This window comes from Argiope bruennichi, chromosome 1, assembly GCF_947563725.1.
Source record: "Argiope bruennichi chromosome 1, qqArgBrue1.1, whole genome shotgun sequence".
NCBI classification, from domain to species: Eukaryota; Metazoa; Arthropoda; class Arachnida; order Araneae; family Araneidae; genus Argiope; species Argiope bruennichi.
The window spans coordinates 22,520,532-22,544,899 of record NC_079151.1 but is presented as its reverse complement, the minus strand read 5'-3'; the positions used below and the strand labels follow the sequence as shown (position 1 = coordinate 22,544,899).

General features: G+C 28.4%; 1 protein-coding gene across 3 annotated transcripts in view; it reads left to right on the top strand.

Moving 5' to 3' along the window:
* The window catches only part of LOC129981216 (serine proteinase stubble-like), a 68,004-nt gene extending 48,877 nt beyond the window's left edge, over window positions 1–19,127 (top strand). For 2 of the 3 annotated variants that reach the window (XM_056091968.1, XM_056091985.1), the window contains 7 exons: window positions 9,546–9,642; window positions 10,855–11,301; window positions 12,879–12,958; window positions 13,761–13,867; window positions 15,308–15,576; window positions 16,896–17,050; window positions 18,344–19,127. In XM_056091968.1, the coding sequence (XP_055947943.1) occupies window positions 9,546–9,642; window positions 10,855–11,301; window positions 12,879–12,958; window positions 13,761–13,867; window positions 15,308–15,576; window positions 16,896–17,050; window positions 18,344–18,502 (1,314 nt within the window). In that variant the 3' untranslated portion in view covers window positions 18,503–19,127. The remainder of the gene's footprint in view (window positions 1–9,545; window positions 9,643–10,854; window positions 11,302–12,878; window positions 12,959–13,760; window positions 13,868–15,307; window positions 15,577–16,895; window positions 17,051–18,343) is intronic. The other variant, XM_056091977.1, reaches the window with a different exon arrangement.
* Window positions 19,128–24,368: the final 5,241 nt, after the last annotated feature.

Below are 24,368 nucleotides of genomic sequence, written 5' to 3'. Positions count from 1 at the left end.
TTGCGTGTGAATGGGCTTTTTTCAAAAAGTGCGAAATTGAATTCTCACGGTATCACTTGCAGAAGTCTTTCAGCTAGAACGAAAGAAAAGCCTCCACTGTTCGTGAATACCAAAACGCGAGAAATAACGTGCACGATTAGTTCAAATAACGCTCGATTTTCCCAGCTAACTATTTTTAAGCATCTTTAACAAGATAATTGTAAACTTTTTTGCAATTATAATATATTTGTCAGTATGCACGATAGAATGAATTAGTAAATAAGGCCAGAAAGGAACTTTTTTTTCTTGGTAATTTAATAAAAAAATGTGTTTTTTTCGCATGGCAAGTGCATAAAGAGAAAATAATTTTAGTTGTCAAATTTGATTTCCAGATTCTAATGAATTTTCATCTTTTAAACCTCTCCGAATTTTAAAAAAAATCCTCTTGGCAAGTGGGCAGGCAAAGGTGGATAGATTCCTTTACATCTTAGTTACTATTTGCCAGCATAAATTGATGGAAAGAGTCAATACTATCTCTTGAAAATTACTTCTCAGCCCCTAACTTCTAAGATATTGCAGTTATCGAAAACTTTTGCATTTGAAGTTTTGTTTTAATGAGGCAAAAATGTGGCTAATTGGATTTATTTTCCTATCTTCAATATTAAGAAAGTTATAATGAAATGAAAATTTCAAACCCTCGCCATTTCCACCCACTTTAAGCTAGATGGACCATTTACGAACTCCTCCAAGATTTTTACATTTATAGCATATTCCAAGCCAGTTAAAATCCAAACAAAATTACTCTAGTTATCCTAGTCACAAGTTAACGTGGGAAAGAATTATATGTATAAACTTTTGAACGGATTGTTTTGGGGTTTTAGGGATCATAATTTGTGAAGAGTTGAAGAAATTTTCCCGAATTCTTGTTATGAGAACCAATTCAATAAAAAGTCTTCTTATAGGTATCTACCTAAAAAAAAAATTCCGTGAATGTAATAACTCAAATGGACGACGATACAGATGAAATTTATTATTTGACTTTTATCAAAACTGGGCAGATCAAAAGCTGTCAGGCCCATTCATCCATATGCGCGTATGAACATTACGAATTAATTCATTACGAATTAAGTGAAATTGGCATATTGGTTTATTGTGAAAATTGTTATGAATTCTCTAAGCTAAATATATAACGTGAATAAACGTTGAATAAATAATAACGTGAATAAACGTTGAATAAATAATGACGTGAATAAACGTTGAATAAATAATAACGTGAATAAACGCTGAATAAAACGAGAGAATTGAAAGATTTAATCAGCGAAGCAATCTTGATATGAATTAGACCACCTGTTAAATTCCTTTCACTGACATGTCGGTGTTTATTACAATTGGATATGTTTAATGCGTAAATCTGTACAAACAGTAAACATGTTTGATAGAGATGGATGGATGGTCGCTTCTAAAGGTCAGGCCGTTTGACCTATAACTTATTTTGATACATATAACTTAGATAGAATAAATGTTGAACTCGGAGCGATTTCTGGAAATTTTAATTAGAATTTTAATTTATTAAAAATTAACCTCGATTTTGTCGTTTTTCTGAAATTACTTCCGATATTAATTTAATAGTCATAAATATTTTGCTGAATTTATGCAATTTTTTAAACTTTTGCTTGATTTTCAACAGTAGATTACACTTTTGTTCTAAAAATTGAGCTTTTTTCCTAGTTGAATCATATATTTAAAAGCATGATTTTCTTTGATCATTGGAAGCCAAAGAAGACTTCTGCTTAATATTTGTGTAGTTTGACGATTAAGAAAGAATTTACAATACTGCGAAAATTAAAGTAGACGAATCTGAAATATACATTTTTAATAGTGCCATGATTTTATGGGATTAATATCCCTTAAAATGATTCATATACATAATACACAGAGCATATGTTATAGACAATTAAAATAACAAGACTTTAATGTCTAGCAAGTTGATAGAATCATGGACATGAAATTTAGATATAACTGTTTAACAGAAATTAAACATAAATATCCCCGGCGACTTAAATTGGTCCCAAAAGACAACAAATACTAATATTAATAAAATTTACTTCGGTGCAATTTTAATTATATTTTGTTAGTGTATATATAGCTAAAGTTGATTAAATCAAGGAAAAAAGTCTTGTATTTTTATAGGACATTATGGGAAAATCACGTTCGTCAATTTATTGTAAATTACAATATAGGCCGTAAGTATATTGATATGTATAATTTTCCTTCTTAAAGAAATGACATTTTCAGGAAACAAACAATTTTTGTATTTCGTAATTTTAGGTTGACATGAAAAAGCAGTTCAGAAAATTGTAGAGACATTGTTTCTTTACTTTATTGATAACTTGACAATTCGAAATTTGCCTCTCTTAAGACATAATTTTTGTTTCGGAAGATATTAATGATATTTGAGGTAAAAAGATTTTTATGTCGAAATAAAATATTTCCATCATAAAAATGCTGTTCTTCCGCATTTCTCAAATTCTTATGTCTTGACATGTCTTTAGCCGCTTCCATTCACCAATGACCTGGCTCAAAGTGGAGATTGTCAAACTGATTGATTTCTTCGGAACGCCGTAGACCTGACACGTTTTTCTTTTTAATTTGAAGAGCAAAAAATCTACTTACTACCATTACATTTTTTTAATGTCATAATCTAACATGTGCTTGTTAAATTACTTTTCTTTGATATTTTTTTCCAATGGAATGCTTTTCAGCATGATTTTTTTTCAGCTGTGCAGTAAACCAATCTTACATTTTTTTCTACGTTTTTATTTAACTTGCATTCTTTCGCGATTCCAGAAATGTAGTCCATTTTTCATCCTCTTTATGATATAATATCCTCAAATTCCGTACTTTCGAGTATTCCGATGACGAAACAATATTGTAATATTATAAATGCTTAAAATATGATGGATTGATTTCGATTTTGTAGGAGATTTTATGTGGTAATGCGTTTGAAAGAAAATTGATTACAAAAGTCCATAATGCTTATTAATCTTTAATACATTTTATAATTCCTAAATATTAAATAGAAAATGAAAATTGAAAAGAGGTGCTCATCAAAAAGTATTTTGGGCTCTTAAATTAGAAAACTTTGATAATTCCATTAAGAATTCTAGATATCAAAACAAAAATTTGTAAATATGCGAGCTGCTGAAAATGATATAAGGAAACTAAGTCAAAATGAATCATACAAATCATTCTTAAACATTCATTAAAAGTTGTAATATAATATGAATGATTAAAATGCCAATTGAGTCAAAACAATTCAATCGTGTTAACTTCTTTTATAACTTGTTCTGATATCTAGATTTTTGATAAAACAATTTTTGAAAAAAAAAATATGCCTTATAATATATTCCTGTATAATCAACAATATCCAGTTACTTGTGGATTTACACATTTTTTTCTAATTTCTCTTATAAATCTCCTGTTTTAACTTTTTTCTTCTGTCACCATATAAAAAATGTTTCGCTTAACGTTTATCATTGAAAATTAGTTTACGAAGACGCTTGTGGGGTTGACCAGAAATGGATGAATTAAAATTCGGTCTCGTCCTGTTTCACAGAAATCAATTAATGATTTGAAGCTTTTCAGCAATGCATTTTGAATAATATTTATATACGTTTTAGGAAAAATAAGTATATTTTTTAAATCCAAATAATTCTGTAAATTCTTAAGCTTAAAAAAAAAGGAGGGTTTTTCAAACAAATTATACGAAAGTTGCAAAATATGCAGCAAATTATCATTAAACCCTGTTGCTGAATTCTGAAATAAATTTTATAAATAATCAAGAAAATTAATTGCAGTTAAAAACAAATTTTTAACTGCATGAACTTGAAATATAGAATATTGTCCTTTTATTATTTTAGAAATACATATAATGAGAAATTCATTTAGAAAATCCAGGTGTTATTTAGAAATTTTATTTTCAGAAAAACATGTTTTAATGAGCTGAAATTTAGTTTCCCTGCCAGAGAAGCTGAATGATGCAAGATTTTTCACAAACATTTTTAACCTTGAGACTTCGAATAATTATTTTGAACTTTTATGCTACTCGATATATTGTTTGCTTATAATTTTACATAACTTAAATTGTGGTAAATTAGACATCACAAATAAAAATTATATTAGCAAAAATATAATATTTATAGCATTAATTTATACATTTGTCAAATTACATAAAGCCTCTGGATATTTAAGTCGTTTATTATGAATTAGGACCATATTTTGCTGCATTGATGGTGTCTACTCTCCAAAGAAAGCTTATCCAATAGTTTTAAGAATATTATTGCAATATTCAAGCATTATTCTTTTTAAAATATTCCATTAACCCATTCTATTTATGCAGCTTATTATAGTTTATGTAGAATATTCAAAACCATTATCAGCTTTCTGTGATACGGAGTAAGCCTAGTTTTTTCACTTCGCTCATCCTTTCTAGAGAAATTCGAAAAAAATTGTAAATCTAGAAATATCTGAATACTTTTGATCATATAGTATATCTACTTAATTACAGAGTTTCACTCTTTTTCTACCATCATAAATAAATATTTTGGTATACATTGCAATTTAAATTACCTGTGAAACAAAAAAAAAATATCTGTGTATTTGAAATTCATTTTAACTTCAAAAATATTTCTAAATGTATTCCAACTTTTTTTCGTATTTTAACGGTATTTAATTTTTCTGTCTTTATTTTACATGTAAACTTGAAGATGTTTGATATGTTATTCTGCTAGATAACTCAAACTCAATGTTGATAGTATTTAAAGCAAAATTAATGGAGATTATTCGACACAACAAAGATATAACTGTATATTTTATTCAAAAAATTTACATTGTTTAATATTAAATCATGAAAACTAAACTTTCACAAACATAAAAGCTAAGTTTGAACATAGAAATTACTGTTATATAACCTTAATGTAAAAGATTTATAAAATCAGTAATAACTGACAGTAATCTATCATAGTCATGTATCAGTAGTCATATGTAGACAGTAATCTATCATACATTATAACCTGATACTTTTTAGTATAACTTAAATTTTGCCTTTTCTAACTTTAAATTTAATTTGAATTAAAAGAATTTTTGACAAAATAGTTAATTGTCAAATTACTGATTGTTAATTAACTTTAATTAGAAGCTCGATTAATAAAGTTATTGATAAATTTTCCTTGTATTCTTTATCCTGTTTAAGATTCCTTCAGTTGTAACTGAGCAATTCAAAAAATTATAATATTATAAGATATGTACAAATTCAAGCCGGAAACCCTTATTTTACGTTAAATTTACGAACAAAATTTAACAGCACAATATTTTCTAATTAATATATATCAGCAAGTACTCATTGCTTTTTCTTTAGATTCAAACTTTTCGGGTCAAATTTGTAATTCAAAAATAGTTAAACACTTAAAACCTTGCTTGTACTCTCTCTACAAAGGTAGAAAGAGTATTTTCTTCTTCTGAAACTTGAAGTAGGACGCATTCGTGTACACAGCGGTAAAAACAGTACTTTTCGACAGTCTGTGTAAAAAGAAATTTATCATTTTTCTGTACTTTCCTTAAATGTTGAAAGTTCTGAGATGAATATTGTTAGATTATCAATGGAGTAAAATATTGCGCGCAAAATTATATTTTAAGTTTCATTATTTATATTGAATAATGAAACTTATCTATTTATATTATTAAACTTTTGCTATTTATATTAAAAATTTAAGATACTGCAATTTCTACAGCGCTTATGCAGGAGCTGTCACTGCATAAAATACTTCAACAAAAGAGCGGTAAATTTTTTTTGAAATTTCTCTTTCGATGCATCAGTATTAAATTTTAAAAAAACATGAAACTAAAATTAATTTAAAAAAAAACTTCAATTTAAATTAAATTGGTTTAAACATTAATTTGCAAACTTTTAATGGGAAGAATTTTTTTTACAATATCAATTTCAATGAGAAGATAATTATAGATAAAAGTTAATATGTATTAGTAACACACAATTGTTTTCAGTAAGCATTTTTTTTTCTTAAATTTTTCCGATAATATTTACATTTATATTGCATGTCTATACTGAAAACATTATTTAAAAGGGAAAAAAATCAGGGCAAATTAATATTGCATTATAATGGAGTATTTCAAATAAATTTACTCATTCACACTTTTTTGACTTAATAATTGTTCGAATGCTTTCATAAATATTTAACAGATTTTATTCTTGGTATATTCGGGAATGTCTTTTGATGTGGAACACAAACAGGATGTTGCTATTTGTCGCATAACATGTTTGAACTTCAGCAATGTTGATTCGCTTAAATAATGATGTTTAGAAACATCTGCTTTTTTAAATATTGTTACTGAAAATTTTTTACTCATAAATTTTGCCCAAACTTTAATTTTTACATACAACTAACCACTTGTGGTGGCAAAAAATTCACTGATGCGCCTCACAATTCGATACCTGATAGAAATCGAGCAAAGTTTTATATCTTCTAAATGAATTAATTTTCAACTTTAGACTGTGCTCCTGTAAACTGTGTTCCAGCAAACAATCTTGGCCATGAACATTTTTATTTCTGTGACAACTGCCAGCTGACGTGTGTAGCACGCCATTGACGATTACGTGACAAAAAATATGTATCAATGTGCATGGAACGTCTTTCCATAGCAAGTTAAATAAAAATGTAACAGAATACAAATGTGACATAAACGGAATATTCTTCAATGGGATATCCAACAGTTACTCTGATCAGAAAACTTTAATCAATATACATTATCTGTAAAGTATTTTTAAACAGATTAAGAAGCATAAATTTATGAACAATTTCTTTAAGTTCATAATCTATTTTTTTCCTTATGAGTATCTACGAGATACTTCTAGTAGATACTTTTTCTTATACATATCAGATACTTTTAGTTTAGATTTGAAACCGTCTGTTGAGACAATCTTGCTTTATGCCGAATTTGACTTAAAATTCGGTTTCGTTGAAAGTTATAAAGCACTTTAACATATAATTTGCTCTAATTAAGAACAATTTAAATGCTTATGGTTATGCAGGAAATAAACTATTTTTTATCCTTCCTTTCGCAGTTGGAAATGAGTGTATAAGTGAATTTACTTGATCTTAGTAATAAACTGAAATTTATTTTTGAAAGATGTTAAGAAGCCAATTATTTCACAAGTTCAATATACCGATTTAAAAATATTTCTTTAAATATTTTTTTTCAAAATAAGACTTCAACTCCATTATTAAGTAAATTTTCTTTTATGATGGCAGTAAAATGAATTTCCTATTTGCAAAGAGAAATTTAAGAACTGGGAATTTCCGTGCATACATAAACTTGTTTATTTGAGATGAGTGAATAAGGTTGCTTTGTAAACGTTCCAGGTGTTTTAGAATATATACTCTAATATTTTAAAGAAGGTGACTATCAGTGAGTTTCATTGAAAATGAGCATTTCTGAAGAAATAGCTCCTACAGCTTAAACTCGCAGGATTAAGGAAATAAATGGAGCTGACATTTAAAAAATGCCTCATAATTATAAAATATACTTGGATTAATGTAGTGATATTTGTCTTGTTAATGATGTACTCATCTTATTGCAATTAAATAAAATTAAATGCTATCTCTTTGATTTTTTTTTTCGTTTATAATATATATTCTAAAACTAAAATAATAAGGCAATTGGTTCTAATTTAGCTTGCATTGAATAAATTTTTTTGATAACTGCATGATATATTCCACAGTTCTTTCCCTTCAAATAAGGAAAACAAACCTTCTAAATCAAGTTTCTGTTTTCATCTAAAGCTTAGAGTTATAATATTAATAGGTTAATTCATCTCTTATCAAAAATCAATTCATTATTCTTAATATTGGATGATTATTGTATAATTCTATTCAACTATTTGCTCAAATATTCTTCGATTATTATTCTTGATCAACTATTCTTATTATATTCTTGATCGACTCTTCTATTCTTTAATTATATTCTTGATCGACTCTTCTATTCTTTAATTATATTCTTGATCGACTCTTCTATTCTTTAATTATATTCTTGATCGACTCTTCTATTCTTTAATTATATTCTCGATCGACTCTTCTATTATTTAATTATATTCTCGATCGACTCTTCTATTATTTAATTATATTCTCGATCGACTCTTCTATTCTTTAATTATATTCTTGATCGACTCTTCTATTATTTATTCTTATTATATTCTTCTATCTATTATATTCTTCTATCTATTATTTTATTCTTATTATATTCTTGATAAACTCTCCTATTTTTCTTCAACTTTGGAGCTTCCCCTTACTCCATTTTTTGTACTTACGAGATGGCAATGAAATATCTCACTGCTCTGACATTCGCTACGCTCATACACTTGTTGTTACTCAATATATTTCCCGTGCACGTGTAAAACATTTTTGAATCTCGAGCGCGCAAGTTCGCTTTTGGCGACAATCTAGTCATCCCACGGTTATCGGATATTCTTCCTGTATGCAGAGGATAGGAAGCAGAGCATCGGTTACTTCCGCATGGGATCAACATTTTCATTTTTCGTAATCTTTTCGCAAATATAGAATCTGATTTTGTCCTCTTAACAGGATTTCACTGAAAAGAAATAATTCGATTCCATTTTTTTTTTAACATTTCTAGAAATTTAAAAGTACCAAGTGATTAAAGATATTTGATTTTTTTTAATAACTAATATTATAGAAAAGCCCAATTGCAATTTCAAAAGCACATAATTAAATGTTTAAATCTCCAATAATATGATAGAAATCCAAATCAAATTCTCGGTCTATGAAGTTAACTTTAAAATTTGCAATTCTTTTTATTTGTTTATTATTAGAATGAATATTTTATTTAAAAAATATTGTTATTTAAATTTAACTGATTTGTGAACAATATCGCTTTAGGGAAACGGCTCTTCTAAATTTTAATTTTTGAATTGGAAAGAAAACACGGATCATGTATATTGCATTCAGTCAACCCTTCATGCTTTACTTAGAACATTGAGGGAAAATAAAACAATTTTGTAATTTTTATGTATGAATTTTTATTAACTTTTTTTCCGTTTGGATTTCGTAATATTTACGATGACGTAGCCAACATAGTTCAACCATTCTAATTTTTCTTCCGAAATTTAAATATTCAATTTGTTCTAATTTTTCAGTTTTTTTTTGTTGAAGTTTCTAATTAAATGTGTATCATCTTAATGGTATTAATGTTTTTATCGATTAGAATGATCTTTAATCTGGTAGATAAAATATCGTTTTATGAAATTCGGGGGAGGGGGACGAATCCTAATCAAGAGATATATATTAATGAAATCGAACATAATTTCATCAAATATATCCATTTACATATTTTTCTCTTTAAACTATAAAGAGACTAGTATACAAAAAAACTCCCAAATGTCTTTCAAATTTTGGCTTTCATGAGTAGTTCTTTATTTCTAAAGCAAGCTATCTTTTGAATTATAGGAATTTTAATTATTTTTTTTATCATTTCAGAGTCGCCCGTGTTCTACGATGAGTTATCAAAGAAGATTGACATCATGCATTTTGACATACTACATGCTATTCATCCTTGTTGCTGTCGGAAGTATAGGTATGGTAAATTTGAATTGTAAATTAGTGTTTAAAAGTCGTGCTGCCATCTAGCGGCGGAACTCAAAATATCACTTATGGTTGCTTGGTGCTGACATCTATGCATTCACAAAAGAAACCTTTAGATAAGATTCAAGAGATATTAATAAAGGATTATTGAATCTTGGAAATATTAACAGAATTAAACATGTAAATTCTTTTTGTCGTTGGTAATGATTCGTCATTATCAGTAAAACTAATATTGATAGTAAATATTTCTTCAATAATTAAAAGCGTCACTTTTCATAACTCCCGATTAAATTATTAGATAATGAAGTTTATGAATTTTTTTAAACTTTATTATATGAATTTGATTTATGTTGTATTCGTATTTCTTTGACCACATTTTATGCATATAAGTAAAGATGGAAATTTTAATAGGAAATTATCAATATTAAAATAGTGGATATTTTGTGATTATGAATTGTGTGCAATTTTAATCTGATACTTACAAACAAAACAAGTTTGTTTCCTGAAAATTTTCTTACATGAAATTGCTTATTATTATTATTATTTAGATTAGTCATTATTTTACAAATCACGAATTTATTTCCGATAGAATTTAGGGTTCTGGTCTCAATTTTTACAAAAATTAATTGTATAGTTCTATTAATAATAATCAATGATAGCCAAAGTGAATGAGTTGTAAAATGTATAATTACAACTTATTTATTAGCCTTGTTAAATTCCGATGCAAGCAAAGTCACTTATGTTTAAAAGTTTGTTTTAAAACCTTGTCAATAATATTCTGCTGAATGGTGCAAGTAACCATTAAATAACGCGAGATGCTTAAAATTTGATTGGAAAAATAAAAATTATGGTAGCAAATGTAATTTTGTCACCTATTAAAACAAGGGCACTGCACTGGCTGTTGTTAAAATCAGCTATAAATTTCATACCTCGAATTTTATGTAGAAATAATCACATGTTATAGATGTCACAACGCATTGCAATAAAAAAAAAATTGTGTAAATATTAATATAAAAATGCAGCTTATTATATCATTACTAACAATTTCTAGTGTTTGTCTGAAAGATTTGTACATTAATGATGAATATGCATATCACCAGTTAGAAAAAAACTGCTTTAAAACTTTTATAGTCTCTTGGCATATTAATTTTTTTCAGAAAACTAAAATATCAATTAATTCCTAATTAATACATTTAATCGACAGCTGCTGCCATCAAAATACGACCAGAGTCCTGCACCAACGCCATGGGCGACAAAGGGACTTGCATGTTCGTATGGCAGTGCATCAAGCAGGACGGAGTACAGATCGGGCCCTGCGTTGACCGATTTCTGGTAGGTGCGTGCTGTGCTTTACCTAGAGAAGAAGACAACTTTGTGCCAGGGGCTTCAGGCTCGGTTTCGAAAAATGTGTCCTCGACATCACCGCCTCCCAAAGTCAAACCACCTGTTGTCCAATCTACAGTTGTGACCAAGCGGCCCGAACTCATGACGACGCGACCACTGACAGTTGGCACTAGTCTGTCACCGACGGAGAGCCCGAAGCCGAGCACAATAGGCAGGCCTTTCGCATCATCATCATTCATGGCTCAGGCCTCGACGTCGCAGCTGGTGGTGAAGACAACGAAGAAACCGCCAACAGATGACTTTTCGGGTAAATTAGCACTATTTTTATATTGCAATACGAGTAAGCGAAGTACCCTTCAATAGTGCTTCTGTCTGGTTGATAATCAAATACTATATGCAACACTATTGAAAGTGATTAAGTTGGCAAGCATAAAATTTTAAAGTGCGGCCTTGTATTTTCAAGATTTTTTAAAACACCCCCATCAGGCAAGATAATTTCTAGCTGTTGAAATGCTACCTTAGCAATTAAAAAAAGAATAGGAATTATAATTTTGGTAACAAAAAGCTAAATGTTTACCAAAATTAATCATTAAATATAAACTGTGGCAAATTATAATATTTAGCTATATTGATGAATGTCTCCAAAACGATTTTCTTTATCATAAAAGAATTGCTATGTCTCTAAATCATCTGTCTGAAAATTATTGTGCAAATTTTAAAAACAAGTAGTTATATTCAAAAGTAATTATATTTAAAACATAATTTTGTTTCAAAATAATAAATTAAGTAAAAGCGAATGTACGTGGTCTAAACTACTCTACAATGTAAAGTGTTTTCTTGTTCCTAATGAATGTTTTTATTAAAAAAAACATTCAATCTCATTATCAATCAAAAACGACACCTCTACTTGCGTATTTGTATCGGTATCGGGGATAAGGTTTCGGTACTAATTTAACCTTGAGGTAAATTGTTTCAATTTTATATTAAAAATTTATAAACCTACATTTAGTCTGAACTTCACGGAAGCTAGTTTTAGGAAAGCATTTTTAAAAAACTTTCCAGTTTTGAGACTATTTTTAATTTTATTTTATTTATGGGACATTTAATTATTTCTAATGACTTGACAATATAAACTTATTGTATAAACTGGGTGAATTTTCTTAGTTGAATAATTGTGAACTACTAATGAAATTACATAATTTTATATAATTGCTGTATTATATAAATTTTATTGTCTTTATTTTAAATGCATTACTAAACTTGAATTCCTTCTTATAATACGTTAGTTAAGATGAACACTAACATTTATTTGACACTAACTAAAACATATATTTGAGTTTCCGCTAATTTGGATATTTTATTATAAAAAGTAGGGATTTTGATCGTTAACTTTGAATTTTTGATTTCTAACATAAATTATTTTAATGTAGTTTTAGATCACCGAAGAAAAAAATTACCATTTTGAGAAAAAAAATCATGAAAGTGAGAATATAATTCAACCACTTTTGAAAAGAATTCCATTTTATAACAAACCTATTGTAATTTCAAAATAAAACTTCATTAAGGAAGCATTTTTAAAATTCTTAATTGGACAATAAATAACTGAATTGAAATAAATGTATTGAGTTTTCTCAAGTGAGGCAGGAGTTGAAATAATAGCAGTCCGGGGGTCCTATGCTTGGTTAAAAGTTCATGAATTTTATAAGACAAATTTTCATATATCCAAATATTCATATATCCAAGAAAATGGAGTCAGTTCTGACCTAAATGTGAACTGTGTCACTCTTTTAATTGCAGATTAAATCATTCAAATTCGAGAACATTTTAAACTTATTTTAATATCCTTGCTGTATCAGATTAAGAGGGTCTTTTCTATTTTTTTAGAATGCGGTATTCCGGCACCTTTCCCAAAGAGTAAAGTTGTTGGTGGTACACATTCTTCGTTTGGAGAATGGCCTTGGCAAGTATGTACCTGCATTTTGTTTTAATCTATTGAAACAGTGATTTTTTAATTTTTCTGTTCAATAAAAAACGAAATGTTATTTTCAAATAAAGATAAATACGAAAATGGCTAAGCAGCGTAGTATTTTTTTCTTTTTTTTATCATTAAAATAGTAACATAATTTAGCGATTTGTATTTTCAAGAGAAAGGCATAGGACATCTCAATACTTTGTGTTTAAAAATAGATTAACTTCAAAACCTGCAAATCTATTGAACCACGGCAATTTAATTCAAATAGTTTGAAAAAATAGATTTGATAATGTAATTTTCCGATAATGTAAAAAAAAATTTAAAACATAAACTTCCATATTTTGGAACCCAAACAGAAACTCAGTTTTTTTCCTTGATATTAAATCTGTATTTACCCATTATCCTCCATATTCATCAACTATCAAATGTCTAAAACAATTTATAGTTATTTAATTGGGGAATTTTCATAAAATTAAAAATAAAATTATGTTCCACATATAAAATGATTAATAATAATAGTAAAATAAGTATATTACTCTAAGTGTAGTAATATGCCAATATCTTATTTCTAGTTGAATAGTTGCATAGCTATTTTTTATATTTTTTTTGCTGCACAGTATTCAGTTTTAAATATTTAATTTACTTGATAAAAGTGATATTAACTTATGATTAGGGTTTTGGGGAAGATGATTGGAAAATTTAATTATTTCATAAGACCAAATACAGAGAAATGAATGAACTTTGATTAATGTTTAATAAACCTGTTGATGCAAACAAATTCTGTTGGTTTTTAGGTATCTGTGCGAAGATCTTCATTTTTTGGCTTTGCCAGTACTCACAGATGTGGTGGTGCTATTCTTAATGCCAACTGGATCGCAACAGCGGCCCACTGTGTAGACGAGTAAGATTTTATATTTTAAACTTCACAAATGTTTAATTCTTATTCCAGCCTTATTCAAAAACTATTATTAAATTATTAAATATTTTAAGTGTTTTTTAATGTTTATATATTGAACTCGCACACTTTTAATTACAAAATAATGCTCAAAATGCTGTTTTATTTGTTTTTGAAGTAGGATATTGCAACTGCATTATATATTTGGAAGGGAAAATTAATTTTTAATGCTTCTCCATAGTAATCCTTGACTATTGTACACATAATTTGTTTTTAATAACTTATTCTTTCTTCAGAACATATGATATGTGAGACGATCCGGATGATTACAGTTTACTGATTTACCAATTCAAAAATTTGTCCCTATAAATTACAATAAATATCCCCCTATAAATTATAATAAATATAAATTACAACCATCGGATGTCCTAGTATGTATTCACACACATCATAATGCCAATGCTCACCGTAATGTTAAAGACAAATTTATAGTAATTCACAGAATACATAGAAAATGTCTGGCCCTAACAGAAACTCATTTTTAATGCATCAAAATATGGTGGTATTTTTTTTCGAAACGAATATGTTTGACAATTTAGTGAAACAGAAAGCACAGAAAAATTAAATTTTGCTACTCAGAATGCTGTATAATTATTTTATTCAGTGTTACTTATTTATAAAATCTAAGATGCTGATTGTGGCGTAGATTACCTACGATTTAGACCTACTATCTATTTAAACACATTTTTTATCCTACAGATGTAAAAAAGAGGAATCTAATTAGTCTAAATATCAGACTTGATTCACCTTAGTGAATGTGTTAACAAGAAATTGCGTTAGTAACGATATTTCGTTTATTAATGAAAACTATTTTAGCAGTCGAAATGGCTTGCACGGTGGATGTAGATGTTGAAATGGGATTGTATATCGTTTCTGACAGTCTTCTAATATTCTTATATTTGTTAACATTTAGATTACTGAACAAAAGAAATCATAAAATCTCAAATACCATATAGAAAAGTTTGCTTCATAGAATAAAGGGGAAAGTGCTTTCTCATCTTCTGAAGTCATTCTAAAATAAGTTACACATTTTTGGCATGCTCATGAGGTGAACTATCTTTATCGTTTTCCATTAGAGATAATTATATCCATCTTTGATTTGCTAAGAAGCGAAAGTTAGAATAAGCCAGCAGACAGAGATATCACAGATTAGTTAGGGGAGGCAATGAAACTTTGACACTTTAATGGTTGCTGTACACCTATGAACAAAAAGGAGGGGGCTTATTGCAACAACATTTGAGTTTTGTTCAAGATTAAATCTAATGAATCCGGTACCACAATTTTTTTAATGGTTGGTAATATTTCAATTCTTCTACCTATTTTTATTGGTAATATTTCTAATCTTTCTCTGAGGGAGTAACATAAATGCGTTTTTTCTTTCGACAGTCTTCTGAAGTCGCAGATCCGCATCCGTGTGGGCGAGTACGACTTTTCCACAGTGCAGGAACCAGCACCCTTCCAGGAGCGTGGGGTGGAGAAAAAAGTGGTGCATCCCCGTTACAACTTCTTCACGTATGAGCACGACCTGGCCCTCGTCAAGCTCGACGCGCCCCTCGTCTTGCAGGCCCATGTCAGGCCCATCTGTCTTCCCACAAAAGATGAATCTTTCGTTGGAAGGAATGCCACCGTCACAGGTTGGGGAAGGCTCAGCGAAGGTGAATTTCTGCTCATTTTTATTTCTTCTCCTGTAATCAACATGTATTCTTCTTCTGTGTTTAAAATTCTAACTTGAAATATTTTGAAGATGCTGACAAACTGAATAGCAAAATAAAACTGTATCAGAAATGTAATATATTGTGGAATTATACATGTGTATTGCTGTAATGTTTTATTACAATAGCAAACAATGATAAAATAAAATACAGCATAGTTTTAAATTTAATTAAGAAGAAAAAAATTTATACTGAAACATAATCGCTAATAATAAAGATTTGTTCAGCAATTATATTTTTTAATGTTATTGATGATTAAAACTAACAGGCTTAGCTAAATTCATCAGGAGTCGAAATATCAAATATGTATAATGATTTGTTTAATGCGTAATGAAGTTAAAAGTGGAAGTAGTTAATGCGTTCTTATGCTTGTAAAATGCCATTTCGGCAAGAAAAATGATTATGCATATTATTGTAAATGTAATACATACTACATATACCATAATGTATTGACAATACATTCATATATACTGTATACTGACAAAGTATTGACAATGCATTCATATATTCTGTATATTGACAATGTACTGACAATGCCAATGCATTCATATATACTGTATACTGACAAAGTATTGACAATGCATTCATATATTCTGTATATTGACAATGTACTGACAATGCCAATGCATTCGTATATACTGTATATCGACAATGTGCTGACAATGCATTCGTATATACTGTATATCGACAATGTACTGACAATGCATTCGTATATACTGTATATCGACAATGTACTGACAATGCATTCGTATATACTGTGTATCGACAATGTACTGACAATGCATTCATGTACTTTTGTTTTTTCTGTTAGTGATGACTTTTTAAATCAGCAAGAATAAATTTATTTCTTTTTTTTCTTTCAACTTGATCTCTTTTAGCAATATACCGGATGAAATTTTATTATTTGAATGAAGAAACTCTCGTATTACTTTGTCATAATTTGTCAAGTAGAATTAGACAATTAAAGTTTGTTTCAACCTCTAAGTTTTAAACCCATGCAGTTAAAAATGCAATGCTTTGCCATAATTTACATTTCATTTTGAAAATCAATTTTTCAAAACATTCTTTTCTCAAATGACTCGAATATTACAATAGTAAGATGTTATTCTCAAATTGTAAGTTATCCCGTTGTCAATATTGCAATATTGTGAACTTTCCGCAATACGCCGTAATAATATTTAATACTATTGTCTTATGATTTTGTACACATTTATTGGTACTTAAATTAACTCGAGCTAAATGATAAATTGCTTATTTTTTAGGAGGAACCTTACCATCGAAGCTGCAGCAAGTGCAAGTGCCAATTATCAGTAACGAGAAATGTCAGAAAATGTTCCAAACGGCCGGACGACAGGAAAGCATACCAGACATTTTCCTTTGTGCTGGATATGAAGCAGGCGGAAGGGACTCATGTCAGGTCAGTCAGATTTCTGCAGTTCAGTGATATAAATAATCTGCCTATCTATTGAAGTAAATGTCTTACTACGCGTTTATGTGAAATTTGCAATGCAAAAAATAAGACTTTAAATAAAGAAATGTTATCAGATTTTTGGAGTATTCTTCGAAATGAAATATTTTAACTTAGATTGCAGTGATAGGAAGTTAGATTTTATGAAATGAAATGGACGGAAGATAAAATTATATTAAGCAAATTTCAAATTTCTACAAGTTTCAAATTAAATGAAATTTATTGGTCGAACCTTTAATAACCTTGAAATATTGACGTATTTAAAGTGAACGCTTATATAGTGTATAATGCTTAATTATAAGAGCCCCTATATGATGGATCTTGATTTACAATTTGAATATATATATATATATATATATATATATATAATATATATATAAACCTTTTAACTATGACACTGTTTATGATTAAAAATATATCAATTTCTTTTGTTGAAAATTTGTGTATTATTGCTTTGACAGTGAATGCACGAATAATCAATGTTTTCATTTTCGAAACTTCTTGAGTTTAATATACTTGATAACTACGTTTTTATTTGCGTCTCCCGCAGTTAAAAAGTTTTAAGGTGTAAGTGAAAGTTATTCGTGAGTTGTTGTTGTTGATACGATTATTTGTTACGCCAAATAAAGTTTAAAGAGTACATATTTACTGTTAGGATTTAAAGCTATAAAGCTGATTACTATTTTTACGTCGTTTTATATACTATTTTAATAAATTCCGTTCATAATAAATAATTTCAGAGCATTTCATTAAAAACTCCCTAATAAAAGGACTGATTTCTGACAGATAGAAATTAAAATGAATGGAATTAAATATCGAGTTAAATTAGAAAACTTTAAAAATTATTTTCTAAACCTCATACCATCAAGAAATATTTAGAAATTGGAGAAAAACACCACTCTGACCTTTTTGATTCTTCTCAAAACCATAGACATTTTTCACTGCATTTGAAATTTTACCATTAATTATTGTTAGTTTTAATCGAAATGGATTAACTTTTATACCAGTGAAATAGTTCTTTTACTTATGTTCTGATTTTAATGTAGTAGCTTTTTCTATCGTTCTAATCAAACTTATATTTGGCGCATGTTCGCATTATTTTGCTATATTTTGCATTTGACCTTGTGCCAAAAACACTCACCATATCATTCCCAAATAATTGTGAAATCTCGTCTTCCTGCTGTTCCCTAATAGATTATTCAACTTAATGATAAAATATACATTTTCTTCTTTTATTGGCAGGGTGATTCTGGCGGGCCTCTTCAAGCCAAAAGAGAAGATGGACGTTGGTTTTTAGCCGGCATAATATCATGGGGCATCGGCTGCGCTGAGCCTAACATGCCGGGTGTGTGCACAAGAATATCGAAATTTACCAGCTGGATCAAGCAACAAATAAGTTGAAAGATCGACTAATTTGTGCTCTTTGATGCTCCATAACTTCGCCGGTCGAAAGTGGTGTACGACTTCAAAATAATGAACGATTTCGAAAGCTCGTGAAGCTGAACTTTTTCATACGTCAATTCTCATTCCAACAAATGGGAGAAATAAGTCAACATTTTCAACTCGTATGTACCAAAGACTAGTGTTACTGATATTAAACAGAGCTTGCTGAGCAAGTAACCATCATAACGATTTCGAACGTTTTAAACGTATTATTGTTTGTATATTTTATATTAAGCTTGGCATTTTGTATATTACCATTCATGAAACCATCGTGTGACTGCAGAATGTATAATTTCCATACAAACAAAACTTATTTCACTATTTTGATCTAATGGATGCTCTGGACAAGGTGAAATGAAATCCTGCACTTTAGATTTATCTACAAGAATGATGACGTCACCACTTCTGTGTTATGTTAGGATTTTATAGTGAATTTTTGCTAAATCATATAAAGATTCAAATTTATGTTCCCTTCTTAGAATAGTATTTTTAGAGTTCGAGAGTTTATTCTGTTTTATTCTTTCCTCATTGTTCAAAAGTTTAAAAATAAATTTTAACTTTGTGTTCAGCATTCTTTTTATAATTCAAATACTTCTGAATTATGAATGTATTTTTTATATATTTGTAAATAAATACCAAATAAGCTCAATATTTCTTTTGGCCAATGATTGTAATTTATTTGTTTTTACTAATTGTTAATTATTTTTGATTGCTTAGACTTTAAATGAAAAATTTTCAACTAAACTGCTGTTTTTTTTTACATTAATTAAGAATTAATTAATTAGCTGAATGGAAAAAATGTTTATAAAAAGGATTGTATTCAGTTTTAAATGGCAGAACATGGTTTAAATGAACTTCATTTCTTCAAATCTGCTATTAAACATTGTTGGAATTATACATATGGTAAACTCCACATTATATATTATATAGTTTGAAGTATGAGTTATAAATCTAAACTCTTTTAAATTTTCTTGTAAAAGGAATTTTTTTATTGAACTATAAGCAATTAACTTTTAATTTGATGTTACTATCAAACTGTACTGTATTATCAAAGATGAATATTTTATATAATGGAATTTTAAAAAAAATGAGTCGCTATTGTGCCTTTTTCTTTTGAATATTTAAATTACCTTAGTCCTAATTTTTGCAAAACGATAATTTAAACTTGACAATTAAAAATTTTTTGTTACAAATTTTTAACTTTATTTAGAAAATTTAATAATTATATAACTTTAAATTGAAACATATGTAACCAAAACTTCTTAGAGGAAAAATCTTTATTTTCAAGTGTTGATATTTATTCTGTATTTCAATGTATTTTAAATATTAAATATCATTCTGAATATTTATGTGACAGTGGATAGATAACTCTTTAATTATAAGATAAGTATTTAGTGTAATTTTTAAAAAAATATTAGTTGAACAAGGTTTAAATTTTTCTTCAATAGACAGCTTTCAAACATAACATATAAATACATTCCATCTAAAAATATAACATTTTCTAAATTTTTTCAAAGCTGATTAGGCTAACTACTTTTTAAAAATAAAATTTGTGTATTAAAGATATTTTTAGCATATAATGCCAGAAAAAGTATAAATTCTAAGAAAAATAGAATGCTTATTTTATAAAAAAAAAAAAAAAAAAAAACTTTTACTGAATTAGTATCAAAGTAATCTGAAACCTTTAGCATAAGCATATACCTCTATTTGCCAGAAAGCTGTTCTTATCTGGTTTCGAATATTTTAAAGTGTTTGTTTTTACGTTTTGGCTCCTTATCTTTATATCATCGATTCCCATATTAATTTTTGAAAGGAATGAAATATTTTCTGAGATACAATTCTATATATATCAAAGAATATTATTAATAAATTTTTAGTCACTGAAAATTTACATTTATAATAGAATAAGTCTTTATAAATGTAAAGACTTAGTCATTTCCCATGTAAAAAAATTGTGAGAACACTTAACGCCGTTTGAAAGATTGCTATTATTTCAATTACTTTGTTGCCATTCAGTTTATATAAGTTCAAACAAACGAAGTGGGAACAACAGATCGATTTCTAGTGAACAAAATCATTTTTCAATATTTTTGAGCAAAGGTATCGGTCAAAAATTAAATAAAAATGAAAAAAAAACTGTTTTATTTATTTATTTAGGCCTTCCCGAATAACTTAACTTTTACACAATTATGTCAGCAGGAATCTGTTATTAAACGCAATTTATTTAATAAAGGTGTTGAACCAAGTATGTGATTTATATCAATGTGAACTTATTTAAAATTGGTTCGTTGCTAAGTATCGCAGCTTTATTTTTCAAATTTGCAATTTTCTTGAACTTCCAAAAAATTCTTTTGCTTAAAAAAGATCTTAAAATATCTGAATGATCAAATTTAATGAATTTTAAAAAGATTAATTTGATGGCATCAGTTCATTGTGTTTTATACATTATTTTTAAAAAATTATTTTTGATTCATACTGAGAATAGATGAATACTGAAGCCAGATACATGAAGAAATTTAATTTCTGCATTGGCAACTCATATGAATGAAAGCAGAGTACAAAGAATGGTCTAAATTTTCTCGAACATATGTAGCAAGAATTATATAGATACTATGATTAAAATAGAAGGAAATTGTAAAATAATCGGGTTAAATGCTATATTTCAACAAGTTTTCTAGTTGCATTTTATAATATACCATTCATTTCCAAAGGGAAAAATATCATTTTGTTGTGTAAATGGAAATATTTTATGGTTTCCTTTAGTTACATGACTCTTATTTATACAATAATCAAGTTATCCATTTATTATAGTAATAATAATAGTGAAATTAAGAGACGTTTAACCTTTCACTATTTTGTTTGCTAATTCATTGAATAATATGTTTTTGGAACTGATTCAAAGTAGCTTGTAATTATTACATTAGATTTTGTGAAATTTCAAAGAAATAGATTTTTCCAACGCAAGAAGTGGAAATCTTGGTCGTTATCTTATTGACTAATTCAACATCTAGGTAATACTTCAAGAATAAGTTTGCACTTCATCTGATAATTAACGAAGAAATGCGAAAATATGAAAATGTGACATCTATTTCTCCCTCCCCAATTAGCATTAGATCATATAATTTATATTGTTAAAGATATGTCGTTTCGAGTTTAATTTCTTTAACATTACTCAGCATATAAAATGCATTTGTTTGATTTAAATAACTAATTTTATCCTAAATTCTAAGTAAACATGACACTAATTTATTTTCAGAAGTGAAAAATATTTATAGCGAAAGTACCGAGTTATTTTTTTTTCTTGTTATACGCAAAAATTGTTACAGATTTGCAATTTAGTGACAAATCACATGCGATATTTCTTTATGCTCTTTGATTTATCATATATTGATATTAATGCCCGAAATGATAATTTTGGACTTTTAATAATTTTTTCTTAATTAAAACTCAATAGTTATTTAGATCAAACTTTTTTCTATATGAAGTTAAAAAAAATCCTTTAAACCCGCTATAATTTTATGCCTATTTGAAACGAAAAGAGATATGCAAATCTTGTTTTTAAAAAGAATAACACATTAAACTGTAGTTTTTAAAAATTGGTCAAAATATTCATTAAATTTAATTTTCATTCCTTGAAAAGTGTAATCTAAAATGAATTTTTATAGTGTTTTTGGGATGACCCTCGTAATTTTGAACCGCGGTCAGATGACGAGGACGACACCTGAGCTGGCATCCCCCCCTCTCCACACCACACCAGCGGGAGGACGTTTGGCATGACGGATTTAACGTGCAACAGACCCCCTTACACGACGGTTCTTCGGTGAAATCGGGTCTCGAACCTGAAATCCTCTGGCTCACAAGCCGAGACCTTATCACCAGGCCACCGAGGCCTGAGTTAAAATGGAAGTGTTATGTTGACAATTTGTTTGGACAATTTTCAGGATGACGTTTTTTTAGATATTTTAAATGTTGTACTTTAAAAAAATCCTCATTTAAGCAATTTTTGAATATTAAAAATCCAAAATGTTTCTTGGGCCATTAAACATTACAAACAACCATCACATCTACATTACTAACATATTTCATGTGCATAAACATGAATGATTGGGAATTATGCGCAATTAATTGAAAATATTGCACATTACAGCATAACATGTATATTCATAAATGCTTATCCTTCTCAGAAGCCACAAAATACAAATTGCAACCAAATAAACAATTATTAACCAATCGCTGAACTGAACTATTTTCATTCTTTGCAGTAAGAGATGAGTTTTTCGCCAAATCACACTCAGTTTCGCCAATTAGTATTCGTTTAATGAAATCAGACTTTCATGATTAATAATTATAAAATATTACTATCAACATTCCATTAAACTATCAGTATTATGAATGTTGTTTGGGTAATTAAAGTTATTAAAAATGACAAATAATTTCATTTGTTTAACGATGCGGTGAATTATACCTCTGATTCGAACACCTATCTAATAAAATGCTTGCTTCTTTGTTATCTCATAATTGTATTAGAGATCAGAATATCTAATTTGATAGTAAGCGTGAATCACAGATGATTCACATGGTTTACAACGAGATAAAATAAGGAGATATAGAGAAGTGTTCAATACACATCAAATCAGGAGGATTTTTTTCTGTTACTCAAAAATGGGTGGCACACGTGTTAAATGTATGCATGAGTGTTTTTAACGGGGGGGGGCGGTTTAAAATAACGTTTCCTGTGTAAAGGGATCTGCAACTAAAATAAATTAATTGAATTAATCTGAATTTCATATCCAAACGATAGAAGATATGGAGGAGGTTCTTAAAAAAAGAATACATTATTTTGTATATATAGAAAGTCAGCAATGTTGCGTGGAGTGGAGAGGACATTTATGTTGATGAGTAAAGGATAATTCCCTGTGAGCTTCCTAATGTATTAGTTCATTTTTCTATGTGCATTTTTTATCACTTGAGAAATAATGAAATTTCGCATAACTCATTTTCTTTGTTAATTTCTATTATTACTCCTTTTTCGCTTTATTAAGATTATGGAAAATCTGTCCTTCCGACAACCTCAGATTCAACTTTTTTTTTTTTTTTTTTTTTTTTTGAGAATACATTTTCTTATACCTTTTACTACTTATATATGAAATTTGGTTTAATTCCATTTCATAGATTTGGCTTCAGATCCCTCCAAACGTATAAAGTTTTTTCATGATCACCCTATACAATAGATTCGAAGAATCTTAAGAATGATTGCAAAAACCCTCGTAGGTCAAAGGTATCTCGGTGAAAAAAAAAAGTTGGAAAGATGATTCTTATGCCCATAAAATCTGATCAATCAACCAAATCGCAAGTCTTATTGCCTGAGCACAAGCAATGCAATCTTCAAAATTTATCAATTGTTTTGAAATTAAAAAAAAAGTTAAATTTTAAAAGATCTGCAAAAAGAGAAGCTTTTAGTTATGTTATGTTTTTTCTTAAATATCTGAATTAAAGCTTTTATTTAATAATCATAGAAAGTTCACAAAGTTCTTAATTCACTGAAGTATATATTTATTCTTCTATCAAAGTGATAGTGGCAAAGTACATAATCTTTCAGATAGCAGTAACTTTTTCCAAGCCCATGTAAACGACCCACGGGAATAAAAGGATTTATACGACGCATAATCCGATATCAAAGCAGGTCGTATATAAAAATACATATTTAAACTGCCTGATCAGTATCCAAACATATCTGTCAGGAGTCTTTTCACTAAACTCCACTCTTTCCTGAACTTCACACGACATGTGGCCAGTCATCCGTGGGGAGATAACCTGCCCGTTT